Source organism: Notolabrus celidotus, chromosome 15, assembly GCF_009762535.1.
Source record: "Notolabrus celidotus isolate fNotCel1 chromosome 15, fNotCel1.pri, whole genome shotgun sequence".
Taxonomy (NCBI): Eukaryota; Metazoa; Chordata; class Actinopteri; order Labriformes; family Labridae; genus Notolabrus; species Notolabrus celidotus.
The window spans coordinates 18,580,792-18,599,042 of NC_048286.1; the positions used below are offsets into that span (position 1 = coordinate 18,580,792).

Here is an 18,251-nt window from a genome sequence, read left to right on the forward strand (position 1 = left end):
CACATCATGCCCCTCTACCTAAGCCAAAGCCAACCTTGTACAGTTGTTTTAATAACACCTCCCTTTGGCTTATGATGTTTAAAACGTTTTCTGACTATCATTTAGAAATTGTTGGCGTGAGGGGCCTCAGAGAGACTTCATATTTCATCCATAAGGCGTTTTTCGACCGCAGGAACTTCACCCCGGAACTAGGGACTTTACCCCTGCTTGGGGGGTAGTACTTTTCAAAGGTCCTGGGACTTTCGGTTGAACTTAACGGTGTTTGTGGAGCTTACACAGTTGTTGAAACACAGAGGGAGTTCCTGGGAATGCATTCTAGTTTAGTTTTGTATTAAGATTTCAAAATATTATTTAATATAATTTTTTCTCTTCATACGTCACTGGCCTGATTTGCACAATCTTCCCGGGACTTCCTCCCGGGTCGAAACGCAGACAACAATGGGGGCACAGGAACCTTTTACATCTGGGGAAAGTAGTTATTGGGGCTAAAAGACCCCAGAACTCTTGGTCGAAATGCACCTATAGAGTGTAGTTATGTTCATTTATTCAGCTTATCATGCTTTAATTGACTAATGACACCCACAACTAAGAGATAAAAATCCCAGTGACAATATTATGTTCATTTCAGGCTCATTCCTTCATTAATGGGCAAGGGTAGTCAGCCCCACTATCCCTCAACTAGGACACCAATGGTAACTGCTGTGAACTCAGAGGAGGAACATGTAACATGATGAATAAAAACATGTAAGGTTGAAGAATGATATTTTTTTTTCAAGATGTGCAAAGTGAAGATGTCTAGGGATCTGGTTATTTATATGTAGGATTGACATGAAATAACGGTTTCATATTGTAGATCTATGTTTCTTTGTCCGCCATCATGTTGTAAACATCACATCACACTGCCCACTGCTTTTGATGTCATGTTCTGCATCCTGAGACTCATCCTTGCCCACCACTCCCCTCATCCAACATAGAGGACCTCAAGCTGCGAGGGACATGAAAAGCAACTTTGCAAAATTTGGGGGCCACACCCTCTTCAAAATTACTAGAACATGTCAGTAGTGCATATTTTAAAGGGGCTTGAGACAGCAAACATTATGTATTGTGATTTTCACAAAGCCTAGTGCCAGGACTATAGGGGGAAGGAAACAACAAAACTGCCTTCTTCTCATTGGTCCATTTAAAATTCCATGCAATGACACTAAAGTAATAACATAGTTCCCCAAGCAGTGTCATCACTGCAAGTCTCTTAAAAAATCTACATGAGTGGGATCACGTTTCTGCTGTGTGCGTCAGAAGAGAAAATAGGACATGCGAAATGGCATATCCTTTGTCAGAATGCTGAGCGCTGTGTTTCAACAGATTATCTTGATACAGTTTAACCTTTTTGTGGAAATGTTAATGTTGCCGCCGTTTTGCCTGAAAGGGATACACATGTTATGAGATATTTTCATCAGCTTACATTGATCTTTGTGTAGCATAGAAACTCTATATCCCTTGCATTTTGTGATATCGCTTTTACATGTTTGCTTCTTGTGTTTGGTACAGGAACAGAGGATTTGTTTTTAACTTACTCTTGCTGTAATTGACTCACAGGATGGGAATAGTTCCTGGTTACACTCTGCCTCCAGTAATAGCTTGAATGTAGGAGGGCACTGGTTTCCTGTCATTACATCCAGGCAAAGCTTGTTTAATGTATCAGAGTAAATACGCACATTTGCAGGTCTACAGCACTCTTTGTCTTTAGAAAAGATCAAAGCTGTACATTACTGATACATGCCCTTGAAATATAAATCTGATGCATTAATGTGTGAATTCAAATGTCTGTTTCTGTGTTAGCTGTAAGTCTTAGCTGGAAAATGAGATTCCCTTTGCAAGCTAAAGAAGAAGAGATAAGAGGAGAATATATCTGTGGCTAAGATGAAAGACCGTGCGTGTGTGTGTGTATGTGTAGTGTGGATGAGTCATTTGATTGGATTTCTTTTGTAATAAGCAGAGGTCAAAGGGGAAAGCTGGAGAGCCCTGTGTAAAGCCTGGAGATCCTCCGCTCAGTCTCTCCTCTCAGACGGATGCTTAGAAGGTGTTTGTGGTGCAGACTCAAGGCTGACGTGTGTGTTTTCTTTGGGTGTGTCCTTTCTCCTTGCTGTCCTGCATAGAGCTGATGCAGGAAGAAAAATCAAACCCCCCCTGTAGCCTGTCATTAACAGAAAGCAGATGGGGAGAGCGATAAAGTGAAGGAACGGTAGAGAGAAGAAAGTGAAAGAAGATGAAAGACAGCAGAAGATTGGGAGTGAGGGAACGCTCAGGGAAGAGGAGAAGAGAGGATGTGCTGGGATTAGAGGGGGAAGATGAAGATGGAGAGACAGCAAAGGGGGAGGAGAGGAAGGTAGAGGTAAAAGAGAGGTAGAGAGAGGGGTGGGTGGTGGGCTGGCGGTTGGTGGGGTTATGATGAATTAAAGATGACACTCTCCGGCAGCCTGGTTTCTAAAGATCACTCTGTCTGCTAATGTAATGTTAATGAATGCAAATGATGTGCCTAACCTCTCTCCTCTGACCAGGGGAGAGAAGGAGAGAGAGAAAAGAAAGGGACAGGGAGAATGAGAGAGGCAGAGGAGGAGGGGTGAATTTGGGCTGTTTGGGCATATCTTGACCACCAGGATACGATTACATGCACACGTCTGTTGTCACCTGCCTCTGGGTGTTCATTGACTGTGCACCTTCCTGTGTTTGCAAACCTTCCCTCAGGGTGTTTTGTGTTGTGTTTCCCTGCTTCCCTTCCAGAGTAACTACATTACAAACCGGTTACAGTGGGGGAAAGAGAGTGTGAGCGCCGCAAGGTTGAATCTTAAGTTTTATGCAACGTGGCAAGCCAGATGTGCAAGGCCAAGAGAATGTCACCTTGCTGTGATGGTGGGATAATTTCATCAGGTTCTGCAGTTGAGTGCATGTAGATTAATTTTCCTATCTTGCTTCCATTCTTTCTAACATCTGCTGCTCATCTTGCTTTGGCTCCTGAAGCTCCTCTCCTCTCATATCTCTTGGCTTCCTCTTTCGTCTCTGACCCGGTCTACTTTCATGCCGAAAATTTTATTTTCACTCAGCCAGAGGGAGTGACTGCGAGCCCAGAACACTGTTAATACATCTGAGTGTGTGTTTGCGAGCTGTGAGCCTGTTCACTTAATTCTGTCTGTGGCTCAGCGACAGGGGACTTGTGTATCCCATCACTTGGTGCCAGTGTCTCAGAGGATGGCAGATAATTTTCTGTTCAATTTTCAAATCAGCCACATTGTCATTTCTGTCTTCAGGGAGACACAGAAGCAACATATTTCTTTTGATGTATTTCTTTTGACGCGTCTGTAATGTCTATTTAAAGCGAAAACCCTTCAGTGTGAGTGACACAGCTTTAGTGTGGCGCAGATTAGAGAAGTCTCACATCTGTGTTTGCAAGGATTGTCTTCCCTGTCGAACACGGTGACTCAATCAAAGACATCACCTCTTTCATATTCTTTTTTACCCTGAAGCAGTGCTGTCTGCGTCTTAAATCCAGTCACAGTTTTCAAATCAGCTCAACCCTCTCAACCGTGCTGGACTTGAGCTGGTCCTACCTTCCAGTCCAATAAACAATCTTTTTTGTGTGTGATTTCCCATGGTGCAGTGAGTGAACAGTGTCTGTCTTTGTGACAAACTTCCACTTCCACATGATTTGTTCTCAAAAAACCTTCACTCTGTCAAAAAAATGTCCCTTTTTGTATTCATAAATCCCCCCGAGTGGACGGCTGATTAGTTTGGGAGACACTGCGGCTTTTGCTCTGGTTTGTTTGTCACTTTGTTTTCAGTCTTGTATTAAGATGCCAGGCTCAGCGGGCTACCGTGGGGCTTCATCATTGTTAAGTGCTCATTTCAATCCCACTGATTTCTCCTCTCTGTCTGTCTTCCCCCTTCGATCCCTCTCCCTCTTTGCCTCTGTCCTCCCATCTTGATTCCATTTCTGAGAAAAGATAACCCCCCCCCCTCTTAAATAATGTCACTCAAGGCCCCTTGGATCTCATTCCAGTTTGTTGCTACAATCACAAAGAGAAGGCCCTCTCGGCCCTGCATCCAGCATCTGGACATGATTGTCTCATTGAATTACAAAGTATACCAGCATCCTTGAGCAGGAGGGCATATTGGAAGGGGGTGGCTGTTAAAGGATAGATGAATGGAAAAGATGTGTTATGGGATGGGAAGGAAAATCCACAGAGAATAGTCTGCCATATTGACTAAGGAGCCGAGGAGCTCTGGAGAGGCACTTCAGCACGTGTTTTATCGACTAGCAGCCATACAATCATAGAGCACCCGCCACAAAGAGGGGGAATTACGCAGACATGTTGCCATTCTGACTTGCAAACAGGAGAATTAAGGTCGTACATACAGGCTCAAAGAGGGTGGAGAGATTGGACAATCTATACCTGCTGGTCTGTCTGCCCTGATCCGCCTTTCTATATATGTCCTTTTGCCCAAGTGCTCGCAATACGTAATCATGCGTGTCCATGTGATGTATCATGCGACTGCTTGCTGACGTGTAATTGTGTGAAGAGGGCTGCCTTATCGATCCCTAACGCAAGGCCCCATCAATGTTTAATGCAGTCTCCTTCGCCCTCCTTGCCTCTCTCTATCCCCCTCTCTCTATCTGGGGAAACAGCCTACCATTTGGTATTGATCCCCCACTTGCTACTAATGAGAAGGCGCTGTGCTTGCTTGCAGGGATTGCAAGCTGTAGGCCCTTCGGTTTTGCCTTGCTTGTTGGCTCGTGCTCGCGCCTTTCTTGGTTTTGACTAGCACTCTGGCAGTGTATCAGCTTGACTGAGCCTTACACAATGAGCCAGCCCACATCCCCTCTATGTTTCAGAGTAACTAATAATCTCTGATGTAGTCACAATACATCCCCCCTGCCTTACGGCTCTTTGAATCCATTTAAAGCCGGCTTCCCTGACACCTACAAGCTATTGTTTTCCTGTAGATTTATGAGCCATGGTGACATAGTCAACATTAAGCTCTCTATGTTAATAATTTTCCCACACACTGAACCGCTAGTGAACCTGGCGCTGTTTAATTTATTGGAGCTTGCAGGTGGAGCTGACATAGCAGAACATGAATGCAGGTGAAAATACTCTGGGCTACCCTCCAAACATGAGGGACTTTAGCTAGTTGTTGTCTTTTCTTGTCTTCCAAATAACTTTGTGAAAATGAAAAGAGAGCAAGAGCACCAAGGGCCATGTACTACAGAGGTATTGTGGCATTGGCTCCCCTCCTGAAATCTGGTGAGTAACCTAGATTCCACCCCATTCTAGTAAACTATGATTGGCTATCTGCCAGGTCAGAGGTGGGACTCATGTTCACACCAAATTATTTGGCTGTGTTGCAACAGACAGCTCGTAGCATTTGTGGTTTTCACATAAGCTATTTTCTCTTTTGTTGGAAGTTAATAGAGATGCCTTTTTTGAGTCCTTGAAGAATTAAGCTCTTCGGGAGTATTGGTTACCACAGTAATAGAAGGGTAAAATTGGGATTTCACTCCACATTTTTGATCTTGAAACTTTTAAATGAAAGAGTTCAATTAAAGGAGGTGAGGTATTTCTGGTCTTATTCACTAGTAAGGAGAAAACGGATTTTGAGATTGACAGATGAGTTGATGCAGAATCAATAGTAATGCAGACACTGCAGACCGTAGTGATGAAGTAGGAGCTGAGCCTGAAGGCAAAACTTTTGAGTTACCAGTCCATCTACATTCCAACCCTCACTTATAGTCATGTTCTTTGGGTAGTGATTGAAAAAAAAGGAGATCATGGATACATACAGCTGATATTAGATTCCTCTGAATGGTGTTCGGGCGCAGCCTTTGAGATAGGGTGATGGGCTGGAACATCTTAATATAATTCTACTGATGGAAAGGCGTGAAACCCACGCACGTCTTTAGTGTTGCAAGCTAATTGCAGCTGATAGTGTCATGGACGGATAGGGCTATGCATCGTCTGCTTAATGGTGAAATTAGATGCTAATGTTAATGCTTGTGTTTTGAGAAGATATGACAGAAATGGTTTATGAAGGTTTGAAGGTCTTAATTGGTTAGTTGGCCAATGGGAAACTACTAGAAGACATAGAAAGTGAGGGAAGAGAAAGAATTCTCAGCTCTCTGTTGTAAATTTTTCATCAAAGCAAACAGTTTGTTTTCTGGTGAAACATTTGACCCTAAAAAGTATAAATCTTAATTTGTCTCTTCATCTTTAAGATGTTTTCATATTTAAATGTACTTGCAGCTTCTTAGTTAGTTTTTTACAAGTGATCACTTCCTCTGAAATTGTTTTGTAAGCTCAGGTCAGAGGATGACTTATAATAACAGCAATAAACCAAAAAGTACCTCTTGTAATTCTACAAGAGGCTTCTCAAATTAATGTGGGAAGCTCATTTTGAAATAAAACTCTTGTATCCACTTACAGTTAAAAGGATGAATGGGCCACACAGCAGCTCATTTAAAACTCACACACAGTCAAGCACACAAGGGACATTTTCCAAGTCCCTGTTGCCAGTGCACAGGTGTGTGAGCTGTGGCGTAACGGCTTTGTGGGCCCCACCCCGCTGCTAATAATCACTTAGCATACTCCATTTACTCTTCCTCTGCTCTGATTTTCTTCTAATGGTAAACATTAAATCACATGGCCAAGCTCAGCCACCCCACCCATGGGCCTTTGACCTTCTTTTTTGTCTCATGCCACCACCATCTCGCACCTCCTTCCCCCCCTGTCCTTTGCTTTTAAAGGAAATGGAAAACGGCCTACCGAGTGCCTGTGTGATTTGACTAAAGCTTGTGTGATTTCCCCTGAGAAATGCTTGGCAGTCCCCACAACGCTGACTGGCGCTGAGGGCTGTTTTGTGCTTCTATCTCCCCAGCTGACAGCGTCTCGAACAGGCAAGCGGGCAGGCTGGGGCTGGCTGGCTGGCAGGCTGGCTGGCTGGCCGGCTGACTGTGGAAACTAGACAAGGCAAGGCTGATCTTAGGGAAATTGAAATACTCTGATGGAAGCCGGGTGTGAACAAGCCCTGTCACTGTAAGGTGTACACAGAAAACTGCAGCCTGACTTAGCTGTTCAAGTGTGTGTGCTGCATGTGTGTGTCTTAATGTGTATCGGTGTGAGTGCAGTGTGTTGCACCTGAATTACCTCGGCTAATTGGTTTCATGTCTGAGGACAGTTTCTCCCCATAAGTGGAGATTGAGAATGAAAGGCTGCCTTCCTTCTTACCGGTGGCTTGTCACTCATCGTCAGTGTGCCTGTTTTTTACCCTAGACCACTTGAACTGAAGATGACGCACTTCAAGTGTGCCATCATTTGGAATGCTTTCTAAAATCACTGCAAGTTCAATGAGATTTTCCAAGTAAGCAACAGCTGCCGGTGTGTGCTTTGTAGGATAAGGGTACTGAAGGCTTGAACCTTCTTCTTGATGAAGGTTGGTGTCTGCTGGTTGTGTCTTAGCGCTTGGAGTGAGATTCCTCCTGCATCAACATGTGTGGGCGTCGCTAGCCAATCGTTTGCACAGTGGGTGATGTGCAAAGCAACACACAGCAACTGCTGCTTGTCTGATAATTCCCACACACCACTCTTATCCACAGATCATCACCCTGACATAACATTCATTCTCCAATCTCCACATATTTTTTTATCTGTTTGGCAACAGCAGACACAAGAGATGGCTTGTTGTGGTATCAGAAAAGGTGAAATATGTCCTGCTTCACTACTTCAAAGATTAGGACAGGAAATAAACTGTCTGTTACTGGAAAAGTCATGAATCTGTCATTACTCTGCTAAGGCCAACATGTCACCCAGTCTATCACTCTGTAAATCTGTGAGAAAGAGAGAGGGAGCAGGAGAGACCAGTGGTTCGTGATAACTGCCAAACTTCTCTCTTCCTTCCTGGAGCAGTATCAGGTTCCCAGATTTCAGTGTGTGAACAAGGAAGATATTAATCAAAACAGACCTGACAAACTTCTTGGGTGAGCTGCCAGACTTGTTTGTCTGTGATGTGTCACTGAGGATGAGTTGGGGTGAGGGGGAGTGGGAAATCTTTAAGTTCTCAGATTTCACAGATATAGGCCCAGGTGTGTCATCTTGAGTAGTCCAAAGTGAGATGGATAAATTCAAATCTTCTCTGAGCCACTCCTCCTTGCGACGGATTTTTCTTTTTCCGGATATAACTTTTTATGTTCTTGTCTTTATGTCAAACTTGTGTACTATCCTGTTATCCAAGGCACTTCTTGAATGTTCAAATGAATGTTGAAAAAAAACAGAGAAAACACAAGATGTATTTCTTCTTTGGATTAAAGCTCTCTGTCATACTAGATTTCAGGGAATGCCCCCAAAAGGAGCGAACAAACTGCAAAAGCCTTGCCTCATCTTGGATCGCTGTGTCTGCATTTGCAAGGCTGCTTTCTTTGGGTAAAGGGTGTGACAAAGTTCAGCACTCACACACAACCACTTGCACACCCTGTCAGGGTTTCTAATGTGCACGAAAACATGAAAAAAACCCGAAATATCTCAGATTTTCCCACGAGTGATGACATATCTTACAAATACAAACACTTGCATGCAAACAAAAGCATGGTGTACAAACTGTAGTTTCATGCTCATACAGACAGAACACGATACAAAGCTCAGCATTTACCAGCATGACAGAGACTCTCAGACATTCCCTCCAGCACAGCACCAAGGCTTTGTTTCCGCGTCTCTTGTCTTAGCAGAAGTCTAGCAGAGATGGATGAAATGCTGTGAAGGATTCATCTCCTCTCTGTTCACCGATGATAGTGTCAAGTGATCACTGGGGCTTGAATGCGGTTCAGCTCTGTGGATGATACTCAAAATAGCTCTTTTCGAGGCTAACCGCTTTCTTCCTCTCTCTTGTTCTTCCCTTGCTGCAGAGACCGTGATGGACACTCGGGTGGCCACAGCTGAACTGGGCTGGACAGCGTATCCAAATTCTGGGGTGAGTTAAAAAAGAGAAGGAAAAAAAAAAACGGTGTCACAAGTTTTGTTTTCAACATTTTTCTGCAAGACATTTTTATGCGTAATATGAAACACAGTGCACGTACAGATGAGCCAGTCAGACAAATAGGCAGGAAGGCAAGCAGGATGGGAGTATAGACTTAAGTAGTGCCCAATGTGGCCTCTATTATGGGTATTATTTTCTCTCTGTCCCAGCTCATAATGACTTAATGACATAATGGGTTCACGTAAGCCCCAGAACACAGTACCTAAGTCCCTGTAAATGGAGGCTGGGGGGATACCATAGACATAATGATACTGTAATGATACATTTATGCAGGGAAGTGGAGGTATTAGGATGAAACGGGGGAGGAGGAGCTAAGAGGATGGAAATGCTCTGGGCTTTTTTCAGATTTTAGGGGGAACTATTTTCAACTTGCTGGTAGTTTCATGTCTATAAAAGGAGTAGCCAAGGAAGAAAGTGCCAAGTCATCGGAAAGGGAGCAGTATTTTTTTTCTTAAAGAATCACAGTATTAGAAGTATGATTGCCCAATTACACAAATGGACCTTAAGAGACTTTAAAGGCCCTGTTCTCTGCGCTGTAATTTAATAACTCAGTGAAAAGCTCCACAGACCCACTCTGATGGCATGGATCTTGCAGGAGCAATCCAGGACAGACAAAGACTGACTTTTTCTGGGTCTTTGGGTCTTTTATGAGGCATTTTACACACGTGTAAAAGGAGCCTTTATTGCTCTTGAACAGAGCTTTGGCACTGTTAGAAAACTGGAAAGTGTTGCAGCCCCCTTTTTTTTGGCCTCCCAAAGGAGTAGTAACTGAAACAACCAGGACCCTGGTTTACATTTATAGGGTTTATTTTGTGTACAACAGTTTATATGTAGGAGTGATTTTTTAATGTGTTTGTTTGTGCAGCCATAATCCTCTTAACTTGAGCACAGAGCTAAATCCATGCATACGTTTGGTCGTTTTGCAGCATATAACATTCATCCTCGCTAAATTATAGTGATAGTGTCACAAGTTGTGTCACTTTTCTCATTTCTTGAATGCTGCTTGTTCAAGAAAGGATTTTTACAACATTGTTTTTATTTCTTTGAAATCTGAAAATAAGCCATCAGTAATATACAGTATAGCTGGTCTTGTAGCTTGGTTATTGCTAAGTTGCCTTCCAGTCTTCAACCTGAATGTTGCAATACTCAAACAATATTTTTTGGGATGCATGATATCCATTCGTCCTGTAAATTATCGGCCAAAGATGTGAATATTTTATTATTATTTATTAGTACAATCATGCAATTTTATCTGATCAAAACAACTGATAAAAGTTGCTTTGGTTTACTTATCAGCAAGCCTACACATTCCGACACATAAGGTGATTGTGTTTTGCCAGTGCATACATATCAGGAGAACAAGTGCAGATGCAACAAGCTGATGAGAGAGTATAAATGATGGCATCGTGTGGATGTTTATCACTGTTTCAGGAGAATAATGATTGCACTTTGCAAAACATGTGCTGCAAGTATTCTAAGAGGAGGAAAAAGTCCTCAAGTCTTAATGCATGATATCTAGTAAGTCACCTGCAGATTCGTCATCACCAGTGGCGGTTCTAGACCAATTTTACTGGGGGGGCCAGGCTGGGGCCTAGGGTGTTGTCAGCGGGACACATTCAACCCTGACAAAAGAGACTGAGAAGGGTGAGGACCGGCTGAAAACAAACTGGCAAAACAAACTGGCAAAACATCAGTGCATCCCTATATAGTAGACATATATACTACTGTGTACTATATCAAAGTGCAGACTGACAGCAGCTGTTTGGCTGTTTACACTCAACATGAGTCCCTTAGCGCTCTCAGGGACTCAACCAAGTGCCACACGCATGTGTTCCGCCCGTGACATCGGTGCAATACCGAAGCTTTTTTTATTGTATAATATTATTTTGGTGTGGAGGGGGCCACAGGGGGGTCCAGGTTCAGTTTTACAGGGGCACTGGCCCCTGTTGGCCCCTCCCCAGAACCGCCACTGGTCATCACACCTAGATGTACTAAAAGAGTACGGAGCAGCAGCAGCTGCAGCAAAAGTCAAGGTAAAAAAGCATTTGAGATCTGAAGAAAATGTACCTGAGATGACCCAAAAGCTAAAGCACTTAATGACAAAATGACTGAAATTAAAACACTTGATTACTCAAGTTTTTTCTAGGTAGAAGACCAATGATTTCACCAGCTCATAGTGTATGGAGAAGTGTTCAGTGTTTTGTGTTAACAAGAGTATTTCACTTTGATATGGCAAGATATTAATATGCATCTTTGCCATTTTTATCTTAGCCTGTCTTACCCTCTAGGTTGCATACAGTGCACATTTTCAAATTCAAAAATGTAGAAAAAACAAAACAATTAATGTTATCAGTCACCAGGAGCAGGATATTATCAGTGTTGGCTCAGAAAAGCTTATACTTTGAATCCTGTGTACATTTTTTTTTTCTATTTGAAGGGAAACTTGGGTCAGCACCTGAGATTGCTTGACCCTTACATAACATGTACTCGAATTAACTTGATTTATTCATGGATCAGCCTCACATCATCCCTTTTCTTCTTCGTGAACCGAAAACATCCAGTAAGACCCACTGACTACAGCCGTTTAGAATGCAGTTTCAATCCAAGGCTGTTCAGTGCAGTGAGCCTCAAGGCACACACAGCCCCTCGACTGTGTTCAGCATAGTTTCTAAGCTGCTCCTGGTGTAAAAGTTCAGACAGGCAGAAACCTGCTTTAGGGAGAATACACTCATAACACTCACTTTAAGAACTTACCTCACTCACAGCTTACTTGACCTTGCTGGTGGTGTGTGAGCAATGCGGTATGATTGTGCAGGAACCACACTATCTCTACCAGTCTGTCTCACAAGTAAATAACCACAAATCCCAATATTAACAGAGTTTACGAGAGTTCTGTTGTATGAGAGCGAATCATGTAATTACGACAAATTGTGTTGATTTTGGATCATTTGCAAATGCACAGTACTCATCTCAGAGGGCTCAGTGCACCTGTTTGTTTGTGTACTATACAATTGATTTTAAAACCCAGTATTAGTAACTTATCAGACACATGTGACTTTTCTATTTCATCAGAATAACCACAAACACACACACTAACACACACACACACAAGTCATTGTAAGAACTATAGTAACTCTGACTGCAGCCTGCAGGGGGTGAATTCATGTAAAGAAACAGAATATAGAACGCAGAATGACATGAATAGACATACTGAATTTAATAATGCATACTTGTTTGTATCGCCATTGGCTATCTGATCAATTTTCCTCTCTGTGTAACCCTGATAACTTCCCCTCTATCACACACAACAAGAGAAAAGACACACACACACACACACACACACACACACACACACACACACACACACACACACACACACACACACACACACACACACACACACACACACACACACACACACTGGTGTTGTCCCTGAGCCTTTGGATACATCTCATCAACTTCCTTTAGTGACTTCTCCTTCAGGAGTTCATAAGAAGTGCAGAAGTGTGTCTGTTTGTGGTTGGCTGACCTGAAGGGTTAATTTTGAAGGATTACAGAAGCAGTGTCATTAGTTCCAGCGGTGTAAACACAAGGACAAATCAGCACCGGCCGTGCGAATGTGAAATTAAGCGTCAGTATTCATACGCATACACTCCTGTATTAGCATCCGCTTTAGAGTAGAGTTCAAAGGGGGAAAAAAAGGAGATGGAAATATTACATTAAACCTTTATAATTAGCATTTTGAGTCAACATTTTCTATTCTTCCCATGCAGTCAGATGTATTCTTCCTTCTTTCCCTCTGTGGACTCTCCTCTCAGACATGTATTTCTCTGTTTCTTGCTCACTTCCATCATTGTGAGTCAGTCTGCTTTTTTCTTGCTCTGTCACTCTCTCTCACTCTTTGTCTTCCTCTGACGCACACGGTTAGTTTGACAAATGCCCCCTGACCTTTTCATGCGGCGATGTGAAAGTGCAGTTATGAAGTGCAGTGAGTCACACATGCACACACACATACATGCGCACAGTACACATATTGTCCTTACATACATTTACATGCCCTTTAGATAACACACTCATTCTAAGCTTTCAAGAGTGACCTACTTTCTGTAATTTAGTTTTGCAGGTAAAGTGACTAAAAGAAAATCAGTTAACACATTCTTTGAAAATGTAGAGATAAAATATTTATGTTTGTGTATACACCTACACAGGTTTCTAAAGGCTTATATGTGCACAACTGAATCAAGAAGCCTCTGTATAAAGAGAGGTTTTCAGTGAGGCAAGCTGACCAAAGTGATATAATTGATTATTGAGCTTAAAGCTCCTGTGAGGAACTTTAACACTTGACTGTGATGAAGCAGTACCTCTAATCTCCTTGCTAAACTTGTCCATGAGCAAGTTGCATTTCCCGACAAAAACCTACATTATTCTAACTTAAAACGTATCACTCAGTTAGAAAACTCGACTGACACCTACTCCCTGCCAGCGATTTCACACGTTACAAATCACTACATACAAGTAATCAATATTGTTGCATATGGTTTCATTTGCATTTGTAGGTTATAAAGAGTCTTCAGTATTAATTTCAGTCTGATTAGTACACATATAAAAACTCCTCACAGGAGCTTTAAAGTTGAAATTGAATGATTACAGTTTTTTTCAACTCCATAGACACTAAAATTAAAAGTATTACAATTATCAAAACCTTACACTCAAGGAGCAAAACATCGTCCCTGATCTGCTGCACCACTATAAGCACAATGTCAGCCTCACACTTTTTCCAGAACGGTACACACAGTGATTTGCAAAATACTAAACACACTTGTATACATTAGACACAGAAGTATAACATGATGTCGCTTCCTTGCAATTCCAAAGCACTGACTGTCACATGACCACACCTATGAGCCGATTGGTTAAACACAGCCATCAGGTGCGCAAACACATGAGTGCTTAGTTGTAGACACAACAATCAGGTTTAAGCACTATACAAATGCAGCAGATGAGTTCACCTGCAAGTGGATACAGTATTTTATGTTTGTCTGATATTTGCTGAGCTTACAGTGTTATGCACACTACTGTAGTAGCATGAAAACTGGGACCTGTTTTGTTGAGATTCTCCATGTTGACATGTTGAATGATTTGGGTATATATAGAGAAATAAATGATATGTTCATTAGTCTGCAGTGTTGCTCTTGTGTAGTGTTTGGTGAATTTATTGTATATTTGCACTTTCTCTGTGTACTTCACTTCCAGTACTCTTATCACTGAGAAGTAGAATTACTAACAGTGTTTTAGGTTAGCAGCAGTGTGTAACTGGTTCAAACAGAATGAAGTCATATGAAATGTGTGTGTTTCATATGGTATCAAAATATGGTAGTGTAACGTTTTTACAAGAGTGTGTCATTTTGCAGAGGATCTGAGGTGTTCTGCTACTTGTGTGTGTGGTTGTGTGAATTGTGTGTGTAGTGTTTTGACAAAATGGGCCCTGCTTTCAAAATCGTGTTTAACCAGTCATAAAAAACTGTAAAACAGCCAACTGATAACTCCTCCCCTCACTCCCCTTATAGTGTGTAAGCTCTGAAAGGAAGGACATCCCTGGTTCCTGGTTTTGTCCAACTTAGGTTTTTTAAAAATCATGGTGTTGCAACAAATTGGTCATGCAGAACCCCTCCTCCCTCTGTAGATGTACATTTCTGCCAATCAGTTATGCAAACTGTTAATTTAAAGTTATTTAAAAATTTGACATTAATTGCCATTCATTTCTTAAGGTTAACTTAAAAAACACAAGTGTACAAACAGCATAATATTTACTTCAGGGCCATTCTTATTACTCTTGCAAAACATTAATCCTAGTGCTGTTAAATAATATTTACCAGGACAGGCGTAAATTGGATTTCACACCAATTCATTGTAAGCCGCGTTTAAGAAGTATCCCGCTTTTGTTATGTTATCTGATTTCCTACTTGATCTTTTAGAGTAATCTGGTTTTCTTTCTGTGTGTGTTACAATAGACTCTGTGTAGAGAAGAAGATAAGAAAGGTAACAAGTTGAGAGGCTGTAGTACAAACATCTTAGAGGAAACTTTTCTGAGATAAAGAATTGGAAATGAATTAGAAGATGTGAGAGATAGCAAGAGAGTGCAGGTGTTTTTTAAAAGCAGGATGCTGCAGGGACTGCTTTGGTATGCTTTGAGATACCGCAGAGGCTCATAATGTTAACTAGTGTGTAGCACTTTGTCACCACAGGGAAATGTATAAAAGCCATAAACACGCAGTCTTACCAGGTCTTCGGCTCACATGCTCTTGTATAGTATTTGTTGTTCATTTCCAAGAACTTTTTTACACCTTTTCCTTTAAAGATTAAACATATGTTAGAATTGCAGTGTCAGAAAAAAACAAAAAGGCATGCTGACAACCCCAGAAATGTTTTTAGGCAAGACAAAAATCAGGAAGTTCAAACCTTCAGGGGAATCAAACCAGACGTTTTGTTATGTTTTTTTGTTTCCAGCATCATCTGAGAATGATTAAAGTGAAAGGGCAATGAAAAAAAAAACCTTACATTCAGAGGGAGCAAATGGGATTAGGTGGGTTAGAGGGGAGGGAGAGAGAGCGGAAGGAGATGGGAGTGAGGGGATAGAAGGACCAAATTTGGGGGTATAAAGTAGAGGGGCTGAAAAAGGTTGCAGGATCAGGAAAGGGGGGTCAGGAGGAGGGGTGGGGTGGGGATTAGGAGCAACCTGAGGGAAAGAGGGCAAGAGATCAATTGTGGGAGAGGGAAAAAAAAGCAGATCCGCAACAACTGTGACATTCAGCTGCCGCTGTGCGTGTGGAGGAGAGCCTGGGTTAACTCATGTGACTGTCGGAGGTCACAGACAGGGTCCTGGCTTGGAGGTGAGATCCTCATGGGGGAGGGGGGGTTACAGGGTTGGTGAGGTGATGGTGGCTTCAATGACAGAGGCTGTGGGCACGATGGAGCGTGGCTAAACAGAGCAGGCTGTAAGTGGCTAGGGGAGGAGAGGGATATAGAGTTTGCTGAGTGGAAGAGTAAGGGATGTGGAGGATAAATGTTCAGGGACAAAAAAGGTGTGGATTGTGTGTCGGATGCAGAAAGATAAGGAAGAGATTTTGCAGAAATCCCTCCATCCTTTGGTTGTAGCAGGTGCATGACAAAGAATGGAGACAGAATGGATTCTGGCCTGGCATGTTTGTTTTTATTTGCACTCCCTTCCATTTCTCTTCTGTGGGTCTTGTGTGTGCACCGGCATATTTTAAAGAGTTTAAGTGTGCCTTTAGCATTTGTGCACCCGCATATGTGAGCGTGTGCGAGTGCAGGGGCTGCTAGATAAGACCAGGTTTAGGGCGTTCCAGGTCTATCTTCCCCTGCTGCGCTTGAGGCTTCAGCAGAGCTCCTGTTGGTCTTGACTGGACAGGTGTCCGCATACACTCAGTGATTCCTAAAGAGCGCAGATAGATCCATAACAGCCATCCCACCATCTGCTGACCAGACTCAATACACCTCAATTATTAATTCCCTGACAGACAGACAGGCAGTGGCTCAAGCAACAGAAGGGAACACAGAAGGGAAAAGTAAAGCAATAAAAGTAAAGAGGAGCAAAAGCAGAGAGGAAGGAGGAAGGGAATCTTTGGAATAAGAGTTTGAGAAGGGTAAATTGTTAAAAGAAAGTATTAGTGAAAGAAATCGAGAGATAGAGTGAGACAGAGGATGAAAATGAACTCTGAACCTGCAGAGCCTGAGCTGAAATAGAATAAGTGGAGAAAAACGGGGGTGACTCATGCTTGCCGTGCTTCAGCATCCAGTCGAGAGAAGTGTCTTCATTACATGCATGCACACACACACATGCAAGCACACTCAGACACAAACTGATTTGAAACCACACACATGTATCAGAGTTTATTAGCACATGCTGGGCTGTACACGTTCACACATCCTCATACACTCTGAAGACTCACTATTCAAGATTCAAGAGTCATACACTGCAGTGCAACATTTATAAATATCTAGAATGTAGTTCTGAGTTTCCTAAAAATACATACACGTATACAGTACACATTTGGCTGACATTGTCATACTAGTTGGAGAGCTGCGTCATTATGCCTCTGCAGTTACTGAGTGTGATTTAGGTGTGTAGTCAGACAACTGAATTTGCTCTGAGCTCAAAGATAGACAGAAACATGTATCACGAAGACCTGAATTTTTGGAAAATGAATCACTTAAAGCTGGGGTTGGTAATCAGATTTAGATACACTTTTTGTTATACTGGTTAAAATAATCTTTCTGTCCCGATGGTAATCAATACATAATGTGATCTTAAAAAAGAGTGAAAAAAAGCTGCTATCTACAGCCGGAGTAAACCTGGGAAAAAATCAACCTATCCCTGCCTTTGGGAGCCAAATTATGAATCCAATCAAATCCCGTCCTGCCGTTCTGCCCACCTCCTGCGCGTACATTTCCCCGGCGTTCACTCCCTGTCCCCTGACTCTGCTTCCCCTGACTCTATTTACTGCCCCTCTTGCTCGATCTCGGGCCTGTCCCCTCTGACCCGATGAGGTGCTTTGCTCTGGACTGTAGTCTGGATCAGAGTCTAAAAAGCTTTCACCACGGTGGCACTGACAAGCAAAAAAATTAATGACACCTAGTAAGTCCTACAGAAAATGTATATGTTTTGTAGTGTCCGTCCAGACGCTGTAGGGATGACAAGCCGGTTCGTGAACACGTTGAGCTTTAATAACCGGTCACTGTCGGCCGTGATCACGCCGACCAACAAAACAACATCCAAAGTTTGAATGAATGAAAAAGTTCTCCTGCCTTTCTCTCCTATCTCCTGCTCGCTGTGAGTTGTGAGTACTAACAATAGCCATGTTTGTTTGTGTTTTTTTTGAGTGAGACATGAGTTGACGTAGTGCAAAAACACAAACGATGTGCTGAGGACCGTTTTTGAATCATTCACGATCATATGGTCGCGAATCAGCTGCGCTCGTGCATGTGAGCGGGGGCGTCGTTTTGGAGGAGCTCTTCAGTGGCTTACGAGGGGAGGGGGAGGATTTAGACGGAGTATTGAGGAAATGCTACATTTAAATTCATGCTAGTTTTCCTAGCTACCAACCCTGGCTTTAATACACAATGCATGACAATACATCTTTCTGTTTGTGTGT

General features: G+C 42.5%; 1 protein-coding gene across 2 annotated transcripts in view; it reads left to right on the forward strand.

Annotated features, from left to right (window-relative positions):
• Positions 1 to 18,251, forward strand: part of LOC117827242 (ephrin type-B receptor 1-B) — a 186,884-nt gene that overhangs the window by 42,438 nt on the left and 126,195 nt on the right. For both annotated transcript variants that reach the window (XM_034703779.1, XM_034703778.1), the window contains exon 2: positions 8,948 to 9,012. In XM_034703779.1, coding sequence (XP_034559670.1) covers positions 8,948 to 9,012 — 65 coding nt within the window. The remainder of the gene's footprint in view (positions 1 to 8,947; positions 9,013 to 18,251) is intronic.